The sequence below is a fragment of the Medicago sativa genome, chromosome 4 (assembly GCF_051527215.1).
Source record: "Medicago sativa cultivar Bolivia chromosome 4, Bolivia_mono, whole genome shotgun sequence".
In the NCBI taxonomy this organism is placed as follows: Eukaryota; Viridiplantae; Streptophyta; class Magnoliopsida; order Fabales; family Fabaceae; genus Medicago; species Medicago sativa.
The window spans coordinates 36,750,965-36,771,932 of record NC_140752.1 but is presented as its reverse complement, the minus strand read 5'-3'; the positions used below and the strand labels follow the sequence as shown (position 1 = coordinate 36,771,932).

At 35.0% G+C, this 20,968-nt stretch overlaps 2 protein-coding genes across 4 annotated transcripts; both read left to right on the top strand.

The window, feature by feature from the left end:
- Nucleotides 1–1,678: 1,678 nt before the first annotated feature.
- LOC146929116 (transcription initiation factor IIF subunit alpha-like) lies at nucleotides 1,679–5,551 on the top strand. Of its 3 annotated transcripts, none has more exons than XM_085701193.1 (6): nucleotides 1,679–2,344; nucleotides 3,110–3,503; nucleotides 3,988–4,103; nucleotides 4,400–4,503; nucleotides 4,761–4,808; nucleotides 5,096–5,551. In XM_085701193.1, the coding sequence occupies exons 2-4, from the start codon at nucleotides 3,203–3,205 to the stop codon at nucleotides 4,400–4,402; spliced, it is 420 nt and encodes a 139-aa protein (XP_085557319.1). In that variant the 5' UTR covers nucleotides 1,679–2,344; nucleotides 3,110–3,202; the 3' UTR covers nucleotides 4,403–4,503; nucleotides 4,761–4,808; nucleotides 5,096–5,551. The 3 variants fall into 3 exon arrangements, with proteins under 3 accessions (XP_085557319.1, XP_085557318.1, XP_085557320.1); XM_085701192.1 differs by having other exon boundaries at nucleotides 3,107–3,503; XM_085701194.1 differs by having other exon boundaries at nucleotides 3,107–3,503; nucleotides 4,761–4,810; nucleotides 5,353–5,551.
- A 9,378-nt stretch (nucleotides 5,552–14,929) lies between these two features.
- On the top strand, nucleotides 14,930–17,042 carry LOC146929115 (Tetratricopeptide repeat (TPR)-like superfamily protein). The gene has a single exon (XM_085701182.1). The coding sequence runs from the start codon at nucleotides 15,283–15,285 to the stop codon at nucleotides 17,014–17,016; it is 1,734 nt and encodes a 577-aa protein (XP_085557308.1). The 5' UTR covers nucleotides 14,930–15,282; the 3' UTR covers nucleotides 17,017–17,042.
- The last annotated feature ends 3,926 nt before the right edge of the window (nucleotides 17,043–20,968 follow it).

Here is a 20,968-nt window from a genome sequence, read left to right as displayed (position 1 = left end):
AATTAGTTTCCTTTTAATTGACCCTCTTTTCAGATTTTGATTGGGTTTGTATAAATTGGTGCTTGTAGTAGCTGTGAACTAATGGTGGATCAAGTTAAGGTATTATCGTGGAATTGGAGTTTGGCGAGATTGAAAATTGCGACATGTTTGTTCTACGAATGGTGTTGGAATCCCCGTTACTGTCTTGGCGGTTGATTCGGTAGTATGCTGCACTGCCTGTTTGTCCGAGGTTTGCATTTTGGTTGCTGGTTCTTGTTTGTTTCTGCGCTAGTTTTCTCTTTCTTGCTGCTAGCCTACTGTTTGGTCTTGCTGATCAGTTTGGCCTGTGTGTTTTGTTTTGCTGTGCGAGTGGTTTGCTGTGGTTAGCAGAAAGGGTGGAGTGTTGCAAGCAGCTGGTGTAGCATGGTTCCTGATGTGTTTTGCGGTTCAGTGGCAGCTGCTGCTGTTGGTGTGTTATCAGTTTTTTTGTTCCTGTTTTTGTTGTTGATTTTGGCTTATAGGGGGTTTTTTGTTGACTGGTTGTTAGGTGGAGAGGTGTTGTCATTGTTAAGACCCTCTTTCTTGTATTCTTTTTCCTCCTTCGCGGGATAGTACTCCTTGTGCTAGCCTTGCTTAATATATATGTTGTTTCAAAAAAAAATTGTTAATATATCATGTTAGTATGATGTAGATGCATAGATTGTGTCATGATGTTAGGTAAAGTTTAAACTTTTATATGGTTTGACAAAAGTTGAGTGTACCCAATCAATATCTTTCACCAAGAATTACTGAGGTGAGGTGCTACTAGTTTGTGTAACTATGCATTTAGGGTTCATGATGTGATTTTGGAGTCTATTTGCTCTGTAATATAGAAAGCAAGTGATATTTTTGGAGATGATTTACTCATTTGTTGATTCACTGCTAGGTTTCTTAGTTGTTAGCTTGATAACTTTTTTTGGATCTGTGATTTTGTTTTACTTTATGTAGGGTTTGGGACCTTATTCCACAAGCATAAAAAAAGTGGAGGAGATAAAAGATATGGCGAAGAAAGTGAATGACTTATGTGGTATGTGAACAACAGTTAGTTTGTTTCTTTTTTCTTGAATGCTTTAGTAGATGGTCTAACTTGTAATGGTCTAACTTGTAATTGTTTAAAATAAATAAAATTACTTCTTTTTATTTTATTTTCTTGGTATTGTGGTGTATTATATTCTACGCTCCTTTTCTGTCTATAGTCACTGTGATGGTTACAATTAGTCCCCTAATTGGGTATATTTGTATGTCCAAATTTCTTCTTAAACTGAAGAAATGACTCGATAGTTGACATTATGTAGGCGTTTTATTTTGTTGCATTCATAGCGGTTTGTCTTAGCTGTTAACATATGCACACTTCCTTAGATTTTAACTTCCTGCTGTACACAATGCTTATGTATGTGTTTCAATGTTTATGATTTTTCTCTTGACAATCAAGTTGCTTAGGAAAGAAGTTTGGGGACGGAATAGACTACGGACACCTGACACTGAAATAGCAATAGGAAATTAAACTAGTGGAGTCACTAGTACAAAAAACACTTACTAAATCAAGGATTTTAAATGGGTTGCTATCCACATGACTTAAAAAGCTGGGTGTAAGGAAAATTTTTACTTCTAATGATATTAAATTGTTTGGCCCCATTTAAAAACTATTTGTCAAAATTCAAAGTTCAAACCAATGTAAAGCGCTACTCCTACTTTTCATTATCCCTCCCACTTTTCCCTTTTCCCTTTTCACTTTCCCTTTTCCCTTTTCTCCCCTTCACTCGTGAAACTCTCCAAACCCCAAACCGTTCTCAATCAAACCCCATCCCTCCCACCGTTCTCATTCGAACACCATCCCTCTCTCTTTCTCTCGCTTTCTCGAAACCCTTATTGCCATCCCTCTCTCAACGTGAACTCTCTCTATGAAAACCCCATCGGAGAACCCCCTCCCTGTCTCTTGAAACAACTCACATAAACACAACTGCAACCGTTTGTTCATTTTCGAATCCTAACAGAACCGATTCAAGCTTCAACATAACAAAACCGATTCAACCTTCACCAAGTCTGATTTCAACAACATCATCAACACAGTCGATTTATTCAAGCTTAAATCAATCCGTTCATATCAAACCCAAGTCAGAAGCACAAAGCTGAGTTTGGATCGAGCATGATAGAAGAATGAACCGAACCAAACAGCAAAGGTAACCGAATTCGCGAAGGAAGAAGAAGAAGAAGAAATCGCTTTCAGACGAGATCGGAGTTCAACAACAACAAACACAAGCTGTCGGAAGCAGCTCGAATCCGAAGAAGAGGAAAAAAATAGAGCCGTTTTCGTGGAAGAACAGAGGTAATTTTTGTTTGATTTTGTTTCATAGATCTAGGTTGTGATGTGCATATTTTCGTGTTTTTGTTTGAAGAAATGAGTTTAGAAAGTGAAGGAGATGTAGATCCGTGAAAAACTTTGAAGAAAATAAGAGTTTGAAACTCCGGCGCGGTGGTGCCACCACCGGCCACCGCGTCGGAATAACAAATCTCGTTGGATAAATTTACATTGGTAAATTTTAAGTGTAATTATCAACTTTGTGTTGAATTGTAATTTTAATTGTTATAGGTATTATGATTTGTAAAATTGATTTAAAAAATATCTTCGCAATCATTCTGGTGAGCGGGAATTTAAAAAGAAAGGTTAGGAACACCTTTCTGCAATGGGGCATAGTGTGGGAAATTTTTACAACCCATAATCACGGTGAAATACTAACTTAACTTATATATATTTATCCAAACAATTTATAAATTAATCAACTAAAATATACCAATTTGATAAAAGAAAATATGATAAAAGAAATCATGGTCCACCTTTACATTTGAAACATTGGTCTCCCTGTTATTATCTGTATGTTGTTATCTATAGAAAATCAACAATTATTGTTGTTGTTGGTAGTAAAAGACACACATGGACCAACCTGGCAATGTTCCTATGGAATGTGCCAAGCCAAGTGATATATATTGCCATTCATGTTGGATCCTGGTATGCTTGTTAAGGATTGTGTTCGTGGAAAGAACTTTGCTCTTTATTTTCTTATCTGTGTTTATTACTACTCAATGACAGTAGGATGATACAAAGTTCCCCTTGCTGTTTTTTAGGTACAACTTTAACAAAGTTACGCAATATAAGCAATTAACTTTGGAGGAAGCAGAAGAGAAGATGAATAATAGGAAAAAGACTGCTGATGGATATCAAAGATGGATGATGAAAGTAGCAAATAATGGTCCTGCTGCATTTGGTGAACATGGGAAGTTAGATGACAAGGAAAGCAAGAGAAGCCGTAAAAAAACTGGTGATGATGATGAAGGTCCTTCCTCTGATAAAGGAGAGGAAGATGAAGACGAGGAAGTAGATAGGAAGAGTAGACATGGACTGAATAAAAAAAGTGGCTATGATGATGACGATGATGAAGGTCCAAGGGGAGGGGACCTTGATGATGATGATTATGATGTTGAAAAGGGTGAGTATCTTGCCTTGTTTGTTTTATATTTTATGAATCCATGTTGAAGGTTACCAATTTACTTTTGGTTAGTTTCATGTAGTGAACAATTTTTTTACCATATACATTATAAATCTGCTAATAGGATAATCTGAGAACATATTGTTTAAAAGTTGTCTAACACAAAAATCTGTTAATTAGTAAGTAAGAGACTGATAAGCTCGCAAGACTTGAGTAGAGCTTGGATAAGGATAACCCGTGTGAGTTATGGCATCTAAGTACAATGTGCTGATTTTGTAGCACAACTAATTAGCCTGACTATAACGTTGATTCTCTCTCTCTCTCTCTCTCTCTCTCTATATATATATATATATATATAGAGAGAGAGAGAGAGAGAGAGAGAGAGAGAGAGAGAGTTAACTTGATATAAATTGAAAACTTTCAGATCACAGAGTTTGTATTTATTCTTTCTGTAAGTATAGTTGTACTTGTATATCTGTTACAGGTGATGATTGGGAGCATGAAGAGGTTTTCACTGATGATGATGAAACTCTTGGCAATGATTTCGAGGAAAGGGAAGATTTGGATCCTGAAGTCCCCGCTCCTCCTGAAATCAAGCAGGTTAGTTTCCAGTGCACAAATTCTTATTGAAATCAAGCAGGTTAGTTTCTAATCCACAAATTCTTATACTTGTGAGTGTGACATGTCAATCATAATTGCTCTTTCCATGTCATAGCTAATTCTACAATTGGTTATATATTAGGTAATTAGGTATGGATTTATTTATGGAAATATGTATATTTGGACTTTTATCCTCCAAAAGGAGGGTTGACTAGATGAAAGATAATTTAATAGTAAAAGATAGACGAAAGATAATTTAGATAGCGCGCCTAACTAGTTTATTTGCATGATTTCAATGAAGTTCGGATAGAGGGACTAGAGACCCTGGATTATCTTGATAACTTGCAGAACAAAGGAGCTGTTTACTTAACAGGGAGATGCTTTAACTTTTGAATCAGAAGTAAGTCTGGGTTTTCCCTTATATTTAGTTTCGGTTATGAGATGCTGGTTTTATACATAGGACATGAATTTATAGTAGAAAGTTCATTTGACTGAAATAAATTGAGACTAGCTGTTTATCCTTCTATTACTTGGTTAGTGATGAGCTTACACTATTAACTGTTACATTACAACTTTTGTCCTTTCTTCTAATTGTACTTTGTTTTCCTCTTTTTCCCCTTGTTTAACTCTTGGTCTACTTCATTTTATTTATCTCAGGTATACAATGAATTGAATTGACAAGTAATGGATGCAATATTAGCTATGGTATTTTCTGCTTTCAATTTCTCTGTTATTTATAGCCAATTTGTTTATATGTTCATTAGAATTATTGATGGGTTTGTTTGGATTGACTTAACAAACCAAGAGATAGTTAATCCAAGATTCTCCATTGGACTAAAATTTTGGCCATTGGACTACTTGACTAAAAACAAAAGAGGCTAGTCATTTAGTCGTCTTCAAAATGTTGTCGTATTCATCAATCCATAATATTCAATCATTTCATTTAATATTTCCTTGATATTAATTTTTTATCTCCATTTATTGGTATCTAGATTAATCGGAAACATGCAGGAGAGCTTGTTGATGAAACATAGGTGAACATCGCATTGAATTTCTACTATGAGATTGTAGAAAGTACAAAAAAGTACGATCCGATACACTGCAGAAACAATGATTAAGGAGAATGAAACATTCAATTTTATGTCGAGTATGTCAAGGCTTCAAATTGGATAGCATGTTTTAGTATCTTTATATTGAATGTATTTGGCTAAGAATGGCCAAGGTCATGCCATGCACTCTTCTCATTGGTGGTCTTCACCTCCTTCCTTTCTTCCCCAAATCTTGTATAGGGATAGTTTAGGTCTTTCTTTTACTAGAACCTCTATGTCAGTAACTATGCTTTGAAACAATGTTTAGCTTTTGTTTGGTTTTATATATTGTAACTTTGGATTTGTTTGATATGAAATTTGATTATATGATATTTCATATTAGTGGCTATGTTCATGAAATTTTTTATTACTATATTAAATTCAGTACCATAATTGTATTTTAAAAAAAAAATTAAAACAGATAGATTTTAAATGGGGTGAACCGATTTAAACTATCAGATTTTTGACTCTTGTTAACCTTTTTTAAATGGGTTCATCCGATGTAAATTAAAAGATTTTAGATCGGTTCAACCGATTTAAATTAAACGATTTTAAGTCGGGTAAAGGGGGCTGACTTAAAATCAAATCCACTTTTTAAATCGGCCACCTATAAATCGGATGTTCACCCGATTTAAAAAGTCATATTCACCCGATTTAAAAAGTGTTTTCTGCACTAGTGAGTCAATACAAAACATATTTTTTTTATATTAGCAGACAAGTATGCCGAAATAAAAATATATATGTAGTGGTGTTAGTGTCCTATGTTTTTTTTATATTAGCAGTGTTGAGTTATTTTTTTAATTTGTGTCGTGTCTAGTGTCTGTTCAAGTCCCTGCTTCATTAGCTGAAAACTGTTCAAAACTTTTTTTTTTTGGATGTGTTGGAATATCAAGAAAATTGATTGTATCTTTTTCAGGTTGTTTGTACTGAAGGACCAGACCGAGTCAGAGAATTGATTGCTATGGGCGCATCATTTGATTATGGGGATGATTAACTTGCATCTAGCGAGGGAGGGAGGTCATTCACATAACAGAATCGTTCACGCTGCTGATATGACAGGAAAAGAGATTGAGCGCGCTCTATTGAAGGTAGTTATCAACAATCCTAATATTGATGGCATAAAGTGCTTTGACATCTCAGAAAAATTTGACGAATGTTTTTAATGTTTCGATGCATTTGGTAACTGAAACATGCTGCTGGTGTTGCAGGATGGATCTGATTTAACCTGTCTTGGTGTTGACACACTTAATACTGAAACGCTAGAGGTGGGAAAAACAATTATGTGTAATAGTTTGAGACCAAAATCACTTCCCCTATCCCTGCTAGTGCAATTGATTGTGTTACTTTTATTGTTGAGCACTGACTAATGAACAATTTAGTCATGTTATTGTGTTAGAACAGGCAATGGCCATTTGTTTACTCTTGAGTTACTATTTATTTTTATTTGATTTAGTATGTATTATTGAATATAAATTGTGGCAATTCTGTAAAATAAAAAAAAATTATAACCACGTCCGAAAAGCATGGAAATTTTGTAAAGCAAATTAAATCCGTCCGAAATTCGTTGGAAAATTTAAATTAAATCCGTCCGAAATTCGTAGGAAATTTAATTAAATTCCGTCCCAAATCCGTTTGAAGTTTAGTCCAACGTGTTTGTGTGAAAACCGTCCGAAATCCGTCTGAAATATATTTCGGACGGAATTTGGGACGAAAATACAATTTGCGACGCGGTTGTTTCGGACAGCGCCCTATCCGTCTGAATTCCGTCCGAAAACGGATTTTCGTCCGAAATCCGTGGGAAGTTTCCGTAAATTCCGTCCCAAAACCGTCTGAAATTCCGTTTGAAAATGACTTTTTTTTAGTAGTGAGTCCTGTTATTGTCATCAGGTGGCTTAGGCGGTTGAACTCCACTAAACTCCATGCTCTCCAAAGAACCCTAGCAGAGTGCTGTGCGGTTTGTTTCTTTTGTTTGAACGTGATCGCAGAAAACCAGACAGAAATCGCGAACCCTAGCAGAGGGAGGAAACGGGGGTAGCACTTTGGTGCCATGGCACCGTGCCATTAAATATGGGCCACACAAACACATTGTCATTGCATCTGAGCCACACAACACATCTATCTTGGTGCCATTAATGGCCCAGATTTAATGGCACGGTGCCATTAATGGCACCAAAGTCTTCCGAATTGATTTAAATCTTCTTAATTAAGGATAGATTTGATTTGAATATTTTTTAAATATAATATAAAAATATTTAAGGCAAGTTTTAAAAAATGTAATAATTTGTTTTTTTTTATTTACAATAATTGGTAGTAATGCAGATACTTTTTTATTACGAAAAATTTGTAAAAACAAAACAATTTTTTTTTAATTTCACCCTTTCTCCTCTTTTCTAATGTCCTTTTCTTCCTTGATAAAAAATATATATTTTTAAGATAAAAATCAAATGAAAAAGAGTGAGATCAAGAGAAAGGAAGAAATAAAGGTATATGCATTACTGGATGTTGTACACCTGATTCTGTATATAATCACATCCTTGATTTTTTTTTAAAATAATTAAAGTAATATGTGGGGCATATTATTTGAATTTTAGGAGAATATAAAAACAATTTTTACATTTTTAAATTTTAGGAGAATATAAAAACAATTTTTACATTTTTTTCTAAATGTAAAAAAATAAAAACAAGATTTTATTTGGATTGATTTAAATCATTTTAATCGATAATTTGATTTGAATGTTTTTTTAAATATAATAAAATATATTTAAGGCAAGTTTTAAAGATTTGTACAATCTTTTTTATTTACCCTAGATAGCAATGATGTAGGTATTTATTTATTTTTATTAAGATAAAATTGTAAAACAAATAACAAATATTTTCAATTCTTCCTTAAATTTTTTTTCAACTCTACCCTTATCTGTGATAATTTTTTTTATAGAAGAGTATTGGTAAGAATAAGAGAGAAAAAGAGAAGAAGAAAATCAGTGAAATAGGTATGTACTGTCTCTACTATATGTGTCTATTAATCTTTTTTTTTTTAGAGGAAATGTGTCTATTAATATTGTTTGTTAAGTTTGCTTTGGATGAATAAGTGATTATCTTGCTCTTTGACCTTCGGTAATCTTTGTAGAGTAATGCTAACAACACTCACTTTTCAACACTCTCTCTAGCACTCACTCTTTTATTGGATGGAATCAATGTATGTCCCACCACTTTGTGTGAGTTCAATTTTCAATGTGTAGACTCACAATGATTTAAACCAATAAGAGAGTGAGTGTTAGAGAGATTGTTCAAAAGAGAGTGTTGCTAGCATTCCTCATCTTTGTATTAGTATATAGTCTTTTTTGCTTTTTGTGTATCAATTGTCGCCGGCGAATCACCCTTGCAACAAAAACAAGTGAGCATCCTGTTTTTAGCCAAGAGCCCACGACTACAAGCATTTGATCAAGTCCACCACCTCTCCAACCAAAGCTGACATTGAGGCAAAAATACAATTGTTCCTAGCTTTCTAAATCGACCATAAAATCGAATGACAAACAAGCAAGAGACCTTTCATCCCCACTCTTTTCGCAATGGAGAACAAAATTAAATCTTTGAAGCAAAACAAACAATCTCCTAGAAGAACCGTCGAAACCCGAACTAATTAAAGATTTCATACGAAATCGAATCGGTAAAAAGACATTTTGCAAAAAGACGATCTTCTGACTATAGATGCTCCATGCTCCACACATACACAAAATCATGCTCCAAGTTTGTAAGCGACCCCAAGAGCAATTGGCTAAAGAAAGCAATCACTTTGGTCGGAGCGAAACTTTCTTGCAACTTTTATCCACATCCCCTTAACCCCCTCCCAAGAAGAAGTTGGATTCGGCTCTTTGCAAAGAAATAGATATCATGAACTAACCGAGAAAACGCCTCCAATCGTTAAGAGAACAACACCACCTATGCAAAAATTGTCCCAAACGAATTCGATGAATCAAACCCAACAAATTTAAAAGTAAGTCTCGTTCTCACTCAAACAAATTTCTTCTCCAACGAAATTCCCAACACCAAACCTCATTCTCTCACTCCCCCATATCGAAAGAACGTTACCGACTTGCAATGTGACCGAAAATAATATAGTAAATAACATTATTACCTTTAAATAAATAGGGTTTTGCTAACCAGTGCCCTAAGGGCAATGGTTAAGGATGTCAAAAAAGAAAATTTTCATTAAAAATAACAATTTTTTTGACTTTCATAAAGTTAAACATCCCACTTTTTACAATTTTCAATGCATAATTTCTATATTAATCTTCTTAACAAGTGCCCTTAGGTCATTAGTTAGCATTTCCCAAATAAATATAATATGTTTCAGCCTTTTGTTCTCTAGCGCCATAGCTATTTATCAAACAATCAAATATATACATATGGAAATTACACATGAATGGAAAGCAAACGAATTACAAGCTGCCCTGCTAAGCTTTTTGGATAGCAAAACCAATCTTCGTAAACAAAATATTCATGAACGTTACACAATATGTATTAAGGTTGAGCTTTACTTTAATACTAGTTATTTGATACATATAAATTTCATATTTTCCAAATTTCTAAATTGCAGGTTATTTTATTCGGTTTTGGTTCTTATATATGATTTGGAGTAAGCAATGGATGCCACTTACAGGCAAACTGAAGATACCTGCCGCTATTTTGAGATTGTACGGTAAAAGTCTTCACTCTTAAATAATGTGTTATGATGACAAAAAATATTTAGTTGTAATTAAACCTAAGAGCATTGTTTTTCATTCTTTAAAAATGAAACTATTAAACAATGCCATTTTCCAATGTTCTAACTGGCCATTTTTACTAGTATACATACCATGCACAAAATAGAAAATATGTTTGAATTGAATTTTTATAGATTGATGATTGTGGTTATTTTTGGGTATTGGCAATACTGATTTGTCCCTATTCCTTGGTTGGGCATCACAACACATAAAAGAATGTAAACAGTGTCGGAGTCAGAATTATTATAAAGTCTAGGTAAAAAAAATTTGCAACACATTAATAGGGGTTTACATAAAAAATTGCAAGCAAATAATAAAACAATTTAAAGAAATTGCCTAATTTTTAGGGGTTTATATAAGAAATCCAGAGGGATTTACAAAAGAAATTGCCAAAAATTTGGGTCAGAGCCCGGGCGGCTGCCCTGGCTCGTCGGGCCTTGAAACCGTCCACAAATGTAAAATATGTAGGACACCTATTATAGTTACTGGCTTGCCCCATCATTTTGTTTATAATGTGTAAGTGTGTGTTATGGTCTTTTTTTGGTTAATTATGTGAAAACAATGTCATCTTCACAACTTTTACTATTAAGTTTTCCTATAATAATATCACTAATCGAACCTGGGACCTTGAAAAGTAACAGACTCTGAAGTTCTAAGCCAATACTATCAGACCAACCCAAGTAGGTTTAATAATATCACTTATATTAGTAATGAATTTGAAAAGTAATGTTCCTACATCAATTCTATATTTCATCTGAGAATTCCATTATTGTTCTTGTTACTTTCTTACAGTCTTATAAATTTGGTTGTCATGACACTCTTCTTGGCTTGGGGAATCAAACACCGAAATAAAGAAGCAGTCTCTATTTTGTTCTCTCAGATATGGTTTGCTTTCTCTTGGCTATTGGATCAATTGTCCAAACTATGTCCAGTAAGTGTTTCCACATATCTTAATGTTCTCAGAGAGAGATTTAAAACTTAAACAATCCTACTAGGAAGTTTTGATCATGTAGATAGTACTAATTAACATTGGGGTTCATTCCAATTCCCATATGTCATTACGTGGTGGCAAAAAGAAATTTATGGGAGCGGTTGAGCTTAAAGGTTCTTGCTAGTAATGATGTATGTGTCAGTGTGTGCGGGGATTTTAATTCCGTGCGCAGTGAAGATGAACGTAAAGGTAGGGGTTTGGTTTTCAGACAAGCGGAGGCGGATTTGTTTAATGATTTTATTGTTGTCAGTTTGTTGATTGATTTGCCTATCTGTGGACGTCTCTTCACTTGGTATAGAGGTGATGGGGTTACTATGAGCCGTCTGGACCGTTTCTTGCTGTCTGCCAAATGGTGTGAGAAATGGCCGAATTCTACTCAAGTTGCTTACCAACGGGGTCTTTCCGACCATGTGCCTTTGATGTTGTGTTCAGAAGATGTTAAGTGGGGACCTCGGCCATTACGGATGCTCAAATGTTAGTCTGATTTTCCTGGTTACAGTGACTTTGTCCGTGAAAAATGGGGTTCTTTTCAGTGTAATGGATGGGGCGGTTTTGTGTTGAAAGAGAAGTTGAAAATGATGAAATTTAGTTTGAAGGAATGGCATCAGCAACACTCTCAAAGTTTGGAGAGAAAAATTGTGGCGGTGAAGAACCATATTTCTACTTTGGATGCTAAGGCGGAGGTGTCAGCGCTTTGTGAGGATGAAATGATGGAGCTTCATGAATTATCAGCGAGTTTACATTCTATGGCACGAGTTCAAAATAGTATTAATTGGCAGAAATCTAGGATGAACTGGTTACGGGATGGAGACGCCAATTCAAAATTCTTTCATGGATTTATGTCTGATCGACGGCGTCATAATGCCATTAATATGGTGTCGGTTGAGGGGTCTATGGTTGAAGGTGTTAATAATGTTCGTAATGCTGTCTTTAATCATTTTTCGTCTCATTTTAAGGCGGTGGGTGCATCTCGGCCAGGTGTAGGTGGGTTAGAGTTTCGAAAGTTATCTGGAGCTGAAGCGGGATCTCTAACGAAACCTTTTTCGCAAGCGGAGGTCAAGCAAGCCATTTGGGATTGCGATAGTTTTAAAAGTCCGGGACCAGATGGTATCACTTTTGGTTTCATAAAAGAATTTTGGGAAATATTAAAGGAAGATTTTATGAGATTTTTGGTGGAGTTTCATCGTAACGGGAAATTGACGAAAGGTGTAAATTCTACATTTATTGCTTTAATTCCAAAGGTGACTAGTCCGCAGAGACTTAATGATTTTCGGCCAATTTCTTTAGTGGGTTGTATGTATAAGGTTCTTGCAAAGGTTCTTGCTAATAGGTTGCGCCAAGTTATCAGCAGTGTTGTTTCAGACTCTCAATCTGCTTTTGTTAAAGGGAAACAAATTCTGGACGGTATTTTAATTGCTAATGAAGCGGTAGATGAGGCAAGACGTTTGAATAAGGAGTTATTATTATTTAAGGTTGATTTTGAAAAGGCATATGACTCAGTGGATTTACAGTACCTTGATTCGGTGATGGCTAAGATGAATTTTCCAACAATTTGGCGTAAATGGATAGGTGAATGTGTGGGAACGGCGACTGCTTCGGTCGTAGTTAACAGATGTCCAACTGATGAATTTCCCATTGAGAGGGGTCTTCGCCAGGGTGATCCTCTCTCACCTTTTCTTTTTTTGTTGGCGGCTGAAGGGTTTAATGTGTTGATGTCTGCCGTGGTGGAGGAACATCTGTTTAATGGTTATGGAGTTGGGACGGGGGATGTTGTTCGTCTGACACATCTTCAGTTTGGGGATGATACGTTGATTATTGGTGAAAAGAGTTGGCTAAACGTTCGTACCATGCGGGCAGTGTTACTGTTGTTTGAGGAGGTGTCGGGGTTGAAGGTGAATTTTCACAAGAGTATGCTGACAGGTGTGAACATTTCGGACTCCTGGTTGTCAGAGGCCGCTTCGGTCATGAGTTGTCGTCGGGGGGCCATTCCTTTTGTGTATTTGGGACTTCCTATTGGTGGTGATCCTTCTAGATTGTCTTTTTGGAAACCTCTTATCGATCGCATTGTCTCTCGCCTGTCATCGTGGAATAACAAGTTCCTTTCCTTTGGTGGTCGTCTGATTCTTCTGAAGGCTGTCCTGTCCTCTCTTCCGGTTTACTTTCTTTCCTTTTTCAAAGCCCCTGCAGGTATAATTTCTTCTCTCGAATCTATTTTTAAAAATTTCTTTTGGGGGGGTGGTGAGAATAATAGGAAAATAGCCTGGATTGATTGGGAGTCTATTTGTACTCCAAAGGAGGATGGAGGTTTGGGGGTTAGGAGGGTGGGAGCTTTTAATATTTCTCTATTGGGGAAGTGGTGTTGGAGGATGCTGACTGATAAGGGGGGGTTGTGGTATAAAGTTTTGAAAGCTAGATATGGCGAGAAGGCATATCCTTCAAGCTAACGATAATTTATGTGTTGGAGGGTGTGGCGTCGTTGAAACAACGGATCATCTTTTTATTGGTTGTGATTTATTTGGGAAAGTTTGGTTTTTAGTCTGTCAATGGCTTGGCATCTCTTTCGTGTTTCCAAGAGCAACTAAGAATCACTATTTTCAGTTTATTCATATAACGGGCATGTCGCGAGCGGTTCATTCTTACTTAAAAATTATTTGGCTTGCGCATATTTGGGCAATATGGAAGGATAGAAACAACTGTATCTTCAAAAATGCGGTAATCAATCCTCATAGTATTCTTGAAAAGGTGAAGATGAACTCCTACTTATGGTTGTCTTCGCATTTTGTACCTATTGCCTTTGGTTTTTATGATTGGTGGAGACAACCACTTTGTTGTATGGGTGTTATGTAATTATTCTTGTAATTTTTTTGTTTTTTGGTGGTGGCAACCTTTTCATAGGTGTCTTGGTTTGTAACAGATTTTGGGTGATTCATCGCTTTAGCACACCTTGTGCGGGGTGAATCACTTTTCCGTTTGAGCAATATATTCCATTTTGATTTGTTAAAAAAAATAAGGGTTAATTATGTTTCTAGTCCCTATAAAATAGCGACCTTGTAAGTTTAGTCCTTACTTAATTTTAATAGCATTTTTAGTCCCTAATTTTGTTTTTTTGCCTTGAGTATTAGTCCCTACTCAATTCAAATTTGTTTAATTTATGCTTAAACTCTTAAATTTTTGAACAATTTTTTGCAGACATGTTTAGAACATTACTAAAAGTTCCTCCGCAAAAAATGCAAAAAATTATCGCAAAATTTGATTTCTACATCCAGATTTTATTACTTTTTATCTTTAACTTTTGTCGTTTTAAAAAATTCATATTTAATTCATTTCATGTCTGAAAATTCTAAATTTTAGTAAACGAACCTTTCATAGTGTTCTAATCTTGTCTCAAAAAAATCGTTCAAAAATTTAAGAGTTTAAGGATAATTAATCAAACTTTGTTTTAGCAGGGACTAAAATTATAAGTAAATTTTTTTTTGTAGGGACTAAAAATGCTATTAAAATTAAGTAAGGACTAAACTTACAAGGTCGCTATTTTATAGGGACTAGAAACATAATTAACCCAAAAAATAATAATAATTTAATCAAATAAATCATTTAATTTTAGGGTTAAATATGTTTTTGGTCCCTATAAATATACTAACTTTTCGTTTTAGTCCCTCTAAAATTTTCCTTCAACTTTTAGTCCCTATAAAATTTTCAATCTTTACTTTTAGTCCCTATTTTTAAGTAAATTTTTGTATTTTTTAATGAAATTGTGCAGAAATTTATGGAATATTGTAAAAATCACTCCCAAAAAAAATTGTGCAGAAATATGAATTTTTTACCGCCAAAAATATAAAAATTCATATTTAATTCATGTTTTGGTAAAAAATTCTAATTTTTTTTTGGAGAGATCCTTATAATATTATAAATTTTTCTGAAAAAATTTATTTAAAAATATGAATTCTACATATGAGTTTACTTTAAACGAGGGACCAAAAGTAAAGATTGAAAATTTTATAGGGACTAAAAGTTGAAGGAAAATTTTAGAGGGACTAAAACGAAAAGTTGGTATATTTATAGGGACCAAAAACATATTTAACCCTTAATTTTATTATCTTTTTATTTTTTTTATTTTTTTTTTATTTTTTTCATTTGATGTGTGTTAAATGTTTTTCATTTGGAATTGTCCACGTAGAAGAGTTTCTCATTCCTTACTCATGTTGTAATTTGGTTGATTGAATAAAAAACTTAGTCACCATTGTTGTTCTCAACCCTCTCTTCTCATTCACTATTATATGTTTCTGCATTGTATATTTGCACAAACTATGTAATGTTCTTCCCCTTTATATCATAGAATGACTACTCACATTAACATATATTCATTGTTTAAAAAATGCATCTCTTTCATTCAAATGAAGCAACTTCAAGCCCATCTCATAACCACCGGAAAATTCCAATTCCACCCTTCCCGCACCAAGCTCCTCGAGCTCTTCTCTGTCTCTCCCTCCGGCAACCTCTCCCTCGCCGGAAACATTTTCCGGCAAATCCAAAACCCCACCACAAACGACTTCAACGCCATTCTTCGAGGTCTCGCTCAAAGCTCCGAACCAACACAGTCCATTTCATGGTACCGTGACATGTTACGCTGCGTTCAAAGGGTAGATGCTTTGACATGCTCGTTTGCTCTTAAGGGTTGTGCTCGTGCTTTAGCTTTTCCTGAAGCGACCCAGTTGCATTCTCAGGTTCTGCGTTTTGGGTTTGATGCTGATGTTTTGTTACTCACTACTTTGTTAGATGTTTATGCGAAAACTGGGTTTATTGATTTTGCACAGAAGGTGTTTGATGAAATGGATAAACGAGATATTGCTTCTTGGAATGCGATGATTTATGGGTTGGCGCAAGGGAGTCGACCTGATGAAGCTATAGCTTTGTTTAATAGGATGAAGGAAGAGGGATGGAGGCCGAATGATGTGACTGTTCTTGGCGCGCTTTCGGCTTGTTCTCAGTTGGGTGCTTTGAAACAGGGAGAAATTGTTTATGGGTATATTGTGGATGAGAAGTTGGATAGGAATGTGATTGTTTGTAATGCTGTTATCGATATGTTTGCTAAATGTGGGTTTGTTGATAAAGCTTATTCAGTCTTTGAAAGTATGAGTTGTAGGAAAAGTCTTATTACTTGGAATACTATGATCATGGCTTTTGCAATGAATGGTGATGGATATAAAGCGCTTGATCTTTTGGATCGAATGAGTTTAGATGGAACATGTCCGGATGCAGTGTCGTATCTTGGTGCGTTGTGTGCGTGCAACCATGCTGGGTTGGTGGATGAAGGTGTTAGATTGTTTGATTTGATGAAGGTGTCTGGGGTGAAACTTAATGTTAAGCATTATGGGAGTATGGTTGATTTGTTGGGTCGAGCGGGGAGGCTCAAAGAGGCTTATGAAATTATAAACTCCATGCCTATGTTTCCTGATGTGGTTCTTTGGCAGAGTTTGCTTGGGGCTTGCAAAACTTATGGTAATGTGGAAATGGCCGAGATGGCGTCAAGGAAGCTGGTGGAGATGGGATCTAACAGTTCTGGGGATTTTGTCTTGCTGTCGAACGTTTATGCAGCACAACAGAGGTGGAAGGATGTAGGAAAAGTGAGGGAGGCTATGGTAGATAATGACGTTAGAAAGGTGCCTGGATTTAGTTACACGGAAGTAGATGGTAGGATACACAAGTTTATAAATTGTGATCAGAGTCATCCGAATTCCAAAGAGATATACGCAAAGCTGGATGAGATCAAGTTTAGGATTAAAGAATATGGATATATAGCTGAAACTAATCTTGTGTTGCATGATATAGGCGACGAGGACAAGGAGAATGCTTTAAATTATCATAGTGAGAAGTTGGCTGTGGCTTATGGTTTAATTAGTACAGTTGATGGAACACCAATTCAAGTTATAAAGAACCTTAGAATATGTGTGGATTGTCATGCTTTTATAAAAATTATATCAAGTATTTATAATAGGGAGATTATTGTGAGGGATCGGGCGCGATTTCACAGATTTAAAGATGGTGTATGCTCCTGTAGAGATTATTGGTAAAAATAAAAGCAAATACCTATTTTATATATATTTATTTTCTTAAACAAGCTTGAATAATCAATTTTTTACAGGTTTTGACAACAACAGCTCAGGTAATTCATCACCTTACTTATGTATATATTTATTACAATTGTTCTTTATGGCTTCTGGTGATTTGTTTATCAAAATATTTCTGCTACTTTGGAAATATCTCCCGTTACATGATATGAAGATTTTATCAAATTCTCAGATTTCCATTTGCTTGAAGACAGCAATGTTACTGCTAAACTTCTTCCACGCACATCTTCATATATTACACAATTTATCTGATATTTCTATGTTTTTTTTCCAGTGTTTTTAAATAGAAGTCTAGCAGTTCTGTTCTGCTGCAGTGTAGCAGAATTTGAACCAATTGTTTTTGTTCTGTACATGTTGTCAAATAGCGGCTATAGCGACGCTGTAGCTTCTTGTGCAACGAAATTTGACCAAGTTCTCTTTTCTGTGATCCTACAATTGACAACATTGTTTTATTTCACCTTTACGTCATAGAAAGGGGAGTTTGATTCTTTAGTGTAAACATACAGCGGAGTGATCACAACAAAAATCAAGAGTGAGGCCAAAGTTATGGATCCCTGTGTGCCTGTCATAATGGTTATTGTGGTCTCCAACAAGGGAGTATTTTTATACAAGTCACCAACAAGGGAGTATTTATACAAGTCAAAGGTGTTTATTCTTAGTTATCAATTGATTTATTCACATTCTTTGATTATTGTACTTTTGGATAGGTAGTAAAGCAATTAATATCAACAATTAGCCATTGTTTGGTTCAGCATCTAAACTAACATTCTGTCGTCCCAGTTTTCCATTTTTACCACGATTTTGTGAAGTTAGAAATACAAGCTTCTAAATGCATGGCAACATTAAATTCACCGCCAAAACAAACACACTAAATTTCATTCATGTTCATAATCCTCTTCAAGGTAGAGTCATATCTTCATCATATTTGATGAAAGCTGAGACAGATTTTGCAGTGTGTTTAGTATCTTGTTAGGAAACCCATAAATTTTGCTTGAATCAAAGCTTGCCGTTGTAACTTCATCAATTATGTGCAGTGACATTGCAGAAAGGACAGTTTTTGAACATATAAAAAAATATTTTTTTAATTGCAAATGCTTTACAAAAGCAGAGAAGAAAGTTGGCCAATCCATGGAATTTGAGGCATTCCCCATCCAAGAATGGGATCCAACATGTGAAAAAAAAATTTTTCTGCCCTACTTTATTCCCAAAAATACAAAAATACCCTACTTTTTCGAAAAAATGCAAAAATGCCCTACTTTTCAGTACCACGCAACTGCCAGTTGCGAGGTACCTAAAAGCTGCAGCGCCCACCACGCAACTGGAAATGGCGAGGCATTTTGTGTGTTTTTTTTTTTAATTTTTAAATACCTCTCAACTTGGAGTTGAGAGGTATAATAAGGACAAAAAAAATTTTCCATAACATGCATGGACACACGTGTAACTTGTAGCAATATTAATAATAATAAATTAAAATTAATTTAATTTTAATAAACTAATAAAAATTATATAACAAATAAAATTACCATACAAGAAAGTCAACAATTATTATAAATGCCCTCCTGTCCCACACCCTCGTCTTCGACGATTTCTTCCGCGATTTACTTGAGAGTCATGTTGGTCTTCGTCATTGTTATCTGCACTTGGTTGTATTTGACTACCATAACCCAACGACAACGACACATCGTGTTCCCGTGTTGGCCATCCCATATCCAGAAATTGTTCATTGGAGTTGATCGAAGCCGGAGAGAAGTGAGATAGTAGGTTTGTTGGTGTTGGTGGGTAGTTGTAGTTTTGGTTGGTGTACATTGGGTATTCTGAACACCAACCAATGTACACCAAACTACAACTTCTGAATACCCAATGTACACCAACCAAAACTACAACTACCCACCAACACCAACAAACCTACTATCTCACTTCTCTCCGGCTTCGATCAACTCCAATGAACAATTTCTGGATATGGGATGGCCAACACGGGAACACGATGTGTCGTTGTCGTTGGGTTATGGTAGTCAAATACAACCAAGTGCAGATAACAATGACGAAGACCAACATGACTCTCAAGTAAATCGCGGAAGAAATCGTCGAAGACGAGGGTGTGGGACAGGAGGGCATTTATAATAATTGTTGACTTTCTTGTATGGTAATTTTATTTGTTATATAATTTTTATTAGTTTATTAAAATTAAATTAATTTTAATTTATTATTATTAATATTGCTACAAGTTACACGTGTGTCCATGCATGTTATGGAAAATTTTTTTTGTCCTTATTATACCTCTCAACTCCAAGTTGAGAGGTATTTAAAAATTAAAAAAAAAAACACACAAAATGCCTCGCCATTTCCAGTTGCGTGGTGGGCGCTGCAGCTTTTAGGTACCTCGCAACTGGCAGTTGCGTGGTACTGAAAAGTAGGGCATTTTTGCATTTTTTCGAAAAAGTAGGGTATTTTTGTATTTTTGGGAATAAAGTAGGGCAGAAAATTTTTTTTTTCCCAACATGTTTTGCAGCTTGAGCTAAATTACAATCAAGAAAGGTTCATTGGGAGCCAAAAGTTTGCCATTAAAACAATCAACAACCATCTTTGCATCCATTTCAAAAAGCTCCTTAGAGGGCTTGAGCTAAATTACAATCAAGAAATGTTCAGTGCAATCTTTATTTTTAACATGTGTTTATAACATAAAATATAAATATGTAAGAATGTTCATAAAAAACATACTTTGAGATAACAGAAAATGATAAATTAACACTTGTACGACAAACTTTAACCATTGAAGATTCATTTGAAAAAAAGAAAAGTCACGATGTTTTCTGATCTCTATGAAACAATTTGTGACTCAACCATTGAAGATTCAAAGTAAGATGCATTTGCAGTAAGAGTTTCATTGTTCTATAAAAAGAAAGATCGCAATTCTAAAAGTTTACTGATTGGAGCGTGGTAACACTTATTTCTCTATGTCAAATTCATGGAATTCCTATGAAACAAGAGAAAGAGAACAAGATTATGTGTTTTTTCTTTCTTTCTTTCATATAAGGTACCCTAAGAGTCATTCAAGCATCAAGCTAATGACATTAAACAAGTGCTACATGGGAGTGAATTCTTTGATTTTTAAATTTTCAGTCAATTTTTAAATTCTTGTCAAGTCCAAAACAATCATCATATGATCACCATTGTTTGCTAGTCGTAACTATGCTTGTCGAATTTGCATGTATTATACATAACATTTCCATTTTCAAAATTTAAAATTGTTTTTGTCTCAAAGAATTATTATTACCACCGAGGCAGAGGGCTACCTTACCCCAAAAGTGTAAGAGGATGATATAACTATTGAGGTTTGATGTGGAAGAGACTCATCATGATCACCATCTCCTAACATAATAAGTGAGAATTTGAGCTAAATATTTTTTTTTTTTACTATAATTCTTTCATATGTGGATATCCATGTTTTTTTTTGCTGACAAAAAGTGGGTATCCATGTTTGATTGTTAATTTCTCAAAGCTTGCATCGGTTCTCTACAGACTATTGATCGTACTATCATGCACACGAGACACTTGTTTTGGTAGTATTAGCCTTTTCAAGCCACCCTTATTTATTATTATCATCATCTGCTAACCCACTTTGAGCCTCTGTGCAATTTTCTATGTTGTTTCAGCTAGCGATGAACCATGTTACAAGTTTCTGAAGACATAATGCTATATCTGCTTTATTTCTTTGAAGTTAGATAGAATCATAGGTACCTATTAATGGTTTGAATCTAAAATTGGGGTTGTTGTTTAGAATCAACAACATCTTAAGTTTGGGAAGGGGTACCAGTAGACCTTGGTTATAAAAAAAAAGTGTAGAGTAAACCATCAAAAATTGGTTACAAAAAACAAGAGCCAAGAAAACAAAAAT

Bases quoted from the DNA above. Each gene is read 5' to 3' on its own strand.
- LOC146929116 (XM_085701193.1), top strand. From the start codon at position 3,203: ATGAATAATAGGAAAAAGACTGCTGATGGATATCAAAGATGGATGATG. The intron at 3,504-3,987 runs GTGAGTATCTTG...TATCTGTTACAG, and splicing joins TGATTATGATGTTGAAAAGG to GTGATGATTGGGAGCATGAA.
- LOC146929115 (XM_085701182.1), top strand. From the start codon at position 15,283: ATGACTACTCACATTAACATATATTCATTGTTTAAAAAATGCATCTCT.